At 59.0% G+C, this 6,000-nt stretch overlaps 1 protein-coding gene across 1 annotated transcript in view; it reads right to left on the reverse strand.

The window, feature by feature from the left end:
- Positions 1–6,000, reverse strand: part of LOC150058630 (kinesin-like protein KIF28) — a 30,617-nt gene that overhangs the window by 6,890 nt on the left and 17,727 nt on the right. Inside the window, exons 8-13 of the mRNA XM_090341647.1 lie at positions 5,501–5,568; positions 4,121–4,230; positions 2,710–2,804; positions 2,375–2,465; positions 1,056–1,110; positions 191–314 (exon numbers count right to left, since the gene is read on the reverse strand). Coding sequence (XP_090197773.1) covers positions 191–314; positions 1,056–1,110; positions 2,375–2,465; positions 2,710–2,804; positions 4,121–4,230; positions 5,501–5,568 — 543 coding nt within the window. The remainder of the gene's footprint in view (positions 1–190; positions 315–1,055; positions 1,111–2,374; positions 2,466–2,709; positions 2,805–4,120; positions 4,231–5,500; positions 5,569–6,000) is intronic.

Consider the following 6,000-nt stretch of genomic DNA (forward strand, 5'->3'; position numbering starts at 1 on the left):
GTGCATGCTAGACAAGCACTCTACCACCAGGCCACATTTCCAGCCCTTTCCCATGGGGACCTGCAAGTCTCGTGTCTAGCTTAACCCTCTCAGGTGTTGAGGTGATTTTTCCAGAGAGCCCACGCAAGTCAGGATGGGTGTGGCCGGGACCGTGACCCCAACGCTGAGGACTTCGGAGCAAGAGACTCACCCGGTGCTGCAGTTTAGTCCTGCTGGTGACGCGCGCGCCATTCACCACAACTCTGCTCTTGCTGTGGGGAGCGACCGTCACCTCACCATCCAGATTCGTAAAGGACGCATGCTTATCTGAAATCCTAGAAAAGCAGAGTATGTCCTGTCACCCAGGGAATTGTGACCTGGGGCAGTTGCAGGTGTTGCTTGTCATTTGTACAGTGAGGTCCTCAGCTGCTGACGCGCTGGGAAGTGTCTCTGGACTTCCTGAATGCGGAGGCTCACAGTGAAGAGAGACTGGAGCACGGGGAGCTGGGGACAGCCACTCAGGAAGCAGAGATCAGCCCGGGCGAGGAGTAGTGAGGCCCCGTCTCAGCCAATAAAGCTAGGCCGGGGTAGTTCCTGCCTGTCATCTAGCCACACCAGAGAGGCCACAGCTTGGGAATAACTCTGGCTAGATCAGACTCCTAAGGGGGTTCTCAGGGAGGGCATCACCCCGAAGTCTGGGGTTTCCACTCGTCTAGGCCCCATCTAAAGACCGTGGCATTGACTGGATGCCGACCATGACATGTCTGCCCAGCTCCCCTGCTTCCTAAAAGATCTCCTGATCTGTCTGTGACAGGCTGTCACACAGGATGTAGCCTCTGGTGCCCCCTTGTCTCCTGGGAACTGAGGCAAGGGCACAGGGGAGCAGAGCGCTGGCCTGGGCTAGGAGAACCCCCTGGCAACAGCCCCAAAGTATGTGGCCGAGGCGTGTGAGAAAGCTCAGCACATCCTGGCAGGCTTCTCGTACAGCAGGGCTTAGGGCCTGTCCTGCCCAGGACCAGCTGGCCATGGAGCACGTGGTGCCATGTCCCCTGCTGGACAAAGGTGCAGACACTTACCCCAGGCCTTGGAGCGTGATAGCATTGCAAACAGCCTGGCCAGCGTCACACGAACCTGAAAACAGGACAGGCCATTTACAACACTGCCAGACTTGGCCTCGGTAAGGGAGCATGTCGACGGTCGCCCAGTGGCACTGCCAGTCTCGCCAGCTGGACTGTGTGGAGGGGTTAGCCATGGGCATGGCGGTCATAGTTGTCGTAGGCTTCTGCTCGCTCTCTACTGTGTGTGTACAGTTCCTGTTTCCCAAAGTCCCAGCTGCTGCTTGAAAACTCTGGAGGGAAAAACCTGTGAGCGTGAGCTTCAGGAGACAGGAGATGCAGAGAAGCCTGGAAAGGAAAGACTCTTTGCATCTGTTTTAGTTTTTTCTTTTTTCCCTCTTTTTTTTTTTTTTTTTTTTGGTCAGTCCTGGGGCTTAAACTCAGGACCTGGCACTGTCCCTGAGCTTCTTTGTGTTCAAGGCTAGCACTTTACCCTTCCAGCTTTTTGCTAGTTAGTTGGAGATAAAGAGTCTGGGGGGAGTTTGGCCTAGTGGTAGAGCGCTTGCCTAGCATGCATGAAGACCTGGGTTCCATTCCTCAGTACCACTTCCGCAGAAAAAGGCCAGAAGTGGTGCTGTGGCTCAAGTCCTTGAGAAAGTCCAGGACACTGCTCAGGCCCTGAGTTCAAGCCTGGGACTGGCAAAAAATAAAAAAGTCTCAGGGACTTTCCTGCCCAGGCGGGCCTTAAGCTTTTCTCCTCAGCCTGCTGAGAGGCTTAGAGATGTGGGTCACTGGTGGTTTTGTCTGGTGACACTTCCCTGCACAGAGCTGAAACCCTCCCCGTGCGCTGTGGCCAGGGAGGGATAGCCACTGGGTGCTGAGCTCTAGTGTGCTCAGTGTTCATTAGATCCGATACCAGCTCAGAAACCCCCAGACAGACGGGTGGTGAGATCCACGACGACGGGAGGAACAGTGGAGGAGGGGCGTCACACCTGCCACACCACAGTGACCTTGAGGGCATTATTTGTGTGCGGTGGAATGAGCCACACGCAAAACACGGCTGAGTGCACTTACACCGGAGCCCTCAGCTGGGACAGAGCGGAGGGGAGGGCAGGGTAAGTGCGGTGACAGAGGAACGTTCTAGAGGTGGGCGGTGGCGATGGCTACACAAGCATGACAATGTATTTGGTGTCTCTGAGCTGCATTCTCAGCGATGGTTCATGTGGCCAAAGCCCCATTATGTTGACTGGACCACCATTACAAATACTGAAAACGTTTGAAAAAAGGATGGAAGCAAGAAAGGAGGGAAGGAAGGAGGGCGGGGCGGGGCGGGGCGGTACCTGTGTGGATGAAGTGCTGGACGACCCCGGAGAGCTGTGGGTCCTCGTTGACGTTGAGAAGGTGGGGGAGGGACTCCAGCGTCTCCCGCTCCTGGAGGGGACACCAAAGGCTCCTGTCACCGGCCAGCCTGCCCAGCACAGCCAAGCCCTCTGCCCCCTCCCCCAGCCATGTCAACCCCACTGGAAGGGGGCTGCTCGGGGCCTCAGAGGGCCCTGCCCACCCCTCCCTGCCCCAGATACATGGCATTCTAGAGCTGGCATGAGCTGAGACAGAACCACGGGGAGTGGCGTGGCCTGGAATCCTTCCGGCTGGAGCCCAGCCACCCCTGGCTCACCTGGGCCTCGGCCGCGTGCTGCAGCTCCCACTCCTGGCGCGCCTGCTCCAGCAGCTCAGCCCACGTGCGGGGGGCCAGGACCCAGGCTGGCCGGCCTGCGGGGAGGGCGGGGACAGGCTCTGTGCAAGAACAGCACAGCCCACTGCAGCCTCTAGGCTCTCAGGCAGCAGCGGCCGGGCCGGCCTCCACGGAGGACAGCCTGGTAAGTCCCTCCGTGGCCAGGCGGCCCTGGCCGGACAGGGGCGTTGGAGCCGGGGAGTGCTTGGAGGCACATGGAGACAGGTTGTCCCTGGTGTGTGTGGTGTGGGTCTGGCGCTGGGCAATCCCCACCAGCCCGCGTGGTCTCCTGTGAGAATCCACATCCATTACTCTGGGTCTTGGTGTTAAATGTGTGAGGGCCTCGCCGAGCGCAGAGCTGCCTCTCGCAGGACTCTGATTTTGCGCTTTGTTCCCATGCTGGCCTTCGTGGGTGCCGGGTCTGAGAGGCGTGTGTGGGGTCACGGTCACTGACGGGACCCCTTGGGAGGAGTGAAGGCCAGACCTGGGTTCCCGGTGCCGAGCGCAAGGCTCTGGATTACGGCTGCTCTTGCGAGTGCTGCAGGGCTGACCGGCCGTCAGCTGCTTTGCATTGCATTTCCAGCCATTCAGGGGCTTCCAAACTGAAAGCAGGCCTCAGCTAGCAGCAGGGGTTCTGAATAACCATGCATGAGCTGCCCTGGCACGTGGGATCTCTGCTCCCCAGATCCTGGGGCGGCTGGCCAAGTGAAGCCCAGCCTCCAGGTGCCCCTGGGCGGGCGGGCTCAGTACTTAGCACCAAAGCCAGAGGAGGGGCTGCTACTCTGAGTCTGAAAACAGCCCTGGTACCAAGATGGTAATGGAGAATGGGGCTAAAATGACCGTTCTGAAAGGGCAGGGTGTGGTGGCCCAGTCATCCGAGGCTGAGGCAAGAGGATCTCAGACTCTCTCAGTAGCCCCAAAACAAAAATGGAAAGGCAGCACGATTGCTCCTCAAAGCTGCGGTGAGTTTCTCTTCAGGGCGTTCTGTTGCTGGGTACTGGGGGTTCACACCTGTAATTCCAGCTACTCAGGAGACCAAGATCTGAGGACCATGGTTCAAAGCCAGCCCAGACAGAAAAGTCCATGGGATTCTTAAGGCCAATTAACCAGAAAGAAAAAACAACAACACAGCTGGAAATAGAGCTGAGGCTCAAATGGTAAAATGGCAGCTGTGAGCAAAGGGCCCCTGAGTTCAGGCCCCTGCACTGGCACAAAAACAAACAGTGTGGGTCATGTTGAGTGTAAGGTTCCTTACCCAGCCCTGGAGACCCCTCCCTCCCGCCCCCAGCAGGGCAGGTGGGGATCCCCACTGGCCCCCCCTCCTGCCCCGGCCGTGGCCGAGGACTCAGTTCACCTGCCCCAGCCGTGTCTCCACATCCAAACAGCAGCTGCCGGCCCTCTGGCCTCGTCTCTCTGGCTGGCGTCCAGACGTTGACCACAGCTGTGTTCCGGACCCTTTTAGCTCTTCCACGTGCACAGCAAGTACAGCGGGACGCAATGTCAGCCCTGGGCCTCGACGCCCTGCCGGCCGACGGGGGCACCCACCGGGCTTCCTGTGCTCTGCTCGGCGAGGCGCCGTCAGGGCCTCTACTGCAGTGGCAACTCAAGCCTGTGTGTGGCCCTGTATATGTGTGGCTGCTTGGCCACTCGGGACCCAGGGACTCGGAGGTTTCCCAGCTCCCTCCAGTGTCACAAACGCCCAGAGAGCATTCACCATTGCACAGGTGAACTTCCTGTCCAAACCCAGCCCCAGCCCGCCCTTCCCCAGCGCCTGGTGCCTTGCTCTCGCCCTCTACTGCCGGTCACACAGCCGCTGGCACTGTGCCTCTAAGTGACTGAAATGACTCACAAGACTAGCCCCCATCACATGGCCCGGCAGGTCTGGGAGCCGACGGGGAGCGGGCGGCCAGAGCAGCCCCAGGGGAAGTGTCCCAGTGGCCCTCATCCCGGGGTGTGCAAAAACCAACACGCCAGCCAAACACTGTGGAATGCAAGCTCTGCTCTGAAGAGCTCAGCTCCGCAGGGAGGGTTTGAAGCTCCCGAGAGCCTCAGTTCCAAATGGAAGACCGTCAGAGGGGCTGGGCACAGAGCTCCATGGCAGCATTTGCCTACCATGTGAGAAGAGGGCCTGTGGGAAATGGGAAGCAAGGAGGGGAGGACCAGGCTCTGGTGCCAGGAAGAGGCTGAAGGGAAGCCAGGAGGGGGCAGCATCTGGGCACCCCTCCCGGCCAGGCCGGCAGGTTCACATCTGGACTTCCACCCACTCTAAAGGAGCAGTACCAGCAGTGCTTTGTGTCTGCACACAAGGGCACCGGGCCAGGGAATCCCTGCTCTCAGCTCCCTGCCAGGCTTGGCATGAGCTACGGCTCATGTCCGGGTGCCTGCACACATCAGGCCTCCTGCACACACAGCACTGGCCACGCTCAGGCCCGGGCCAGCGGCGTGCCCAGAGGGGAGGCCATGGGCTCCTGGGCTTCCGATCCCTCTGGTGGCCTCGTTTCTCACAGCAGAGGCTGCCTGGCTAGTGAGGGGAGGGGAGAGCAGCTGTGCCCGTGCCTTCGCTTTCCCACGAGCCCCTCTTCCATCCTGGGTCTGTCCAGTTTCTTCTCCTATTTTTTCCTTTCATTCCAGTTTCCATCCTACGTTGCCCCCAACTTCCACCCCAGACACCAGCCCGTCAGGCCGCGGGCTCCATGGTGCGGCTGTGGGTCCTCACGTGCGCCTCCCCGCGCGCCTCCCCGCGCGCCTCAGCGTGGACAGCGTTTCCTCGTAGCAGATGTCCGCTGGACTGATGGCCGCAATCTGGGGAGACAGCCATGCGGCTCCGGGTTTCGACAGACACGGATGCTCAGTGCTGTTCAGCCAGATAACATAACTCACAGCACCATTCAGACTGCGCAACTCAGAAAGAGAAGCAGTCTTGGAAAAAAATAAAGCCCAAGCTCATGCCCCACCTAAGTGACTGGGAATTTGACCCCCACCCCCCCGGCTGAACGCAGGATGCTCTGCTCGATGAACGTCAGAGGGATGAGCTGTGATTTGGATTTCTTTGGATTGTTCTAGAATTCAGCAAACACTAGAATATCTTGCAGGAAGGCTGCAAGTCATTGCTTTCAAGGTGAGTTAAGAAGTCTGTGGGGGGCTGGAGCGTAGCCTAGTGGTAGAGTGCTTGCCTAGCATGCATGAAGCCCTGGGATCAATTCCTCAGTACCACATGTATAGAAAAAGCTGGAA

Source organism: Megascapheus bottae, chromosome 10, assembly GCF_031878675.1.
Source record: "Megascapheus bottae isolate mThoBot1 chromosome 10, mThoBot2.hap1, whole genome shotgun sequence".
Classification (NCBI taxonomy): Eukaryota; Metazoa; Chordata; class Mammalia; order Rodentia; family Geomyidae; genus Megascapheus; species Megascapheus bottae.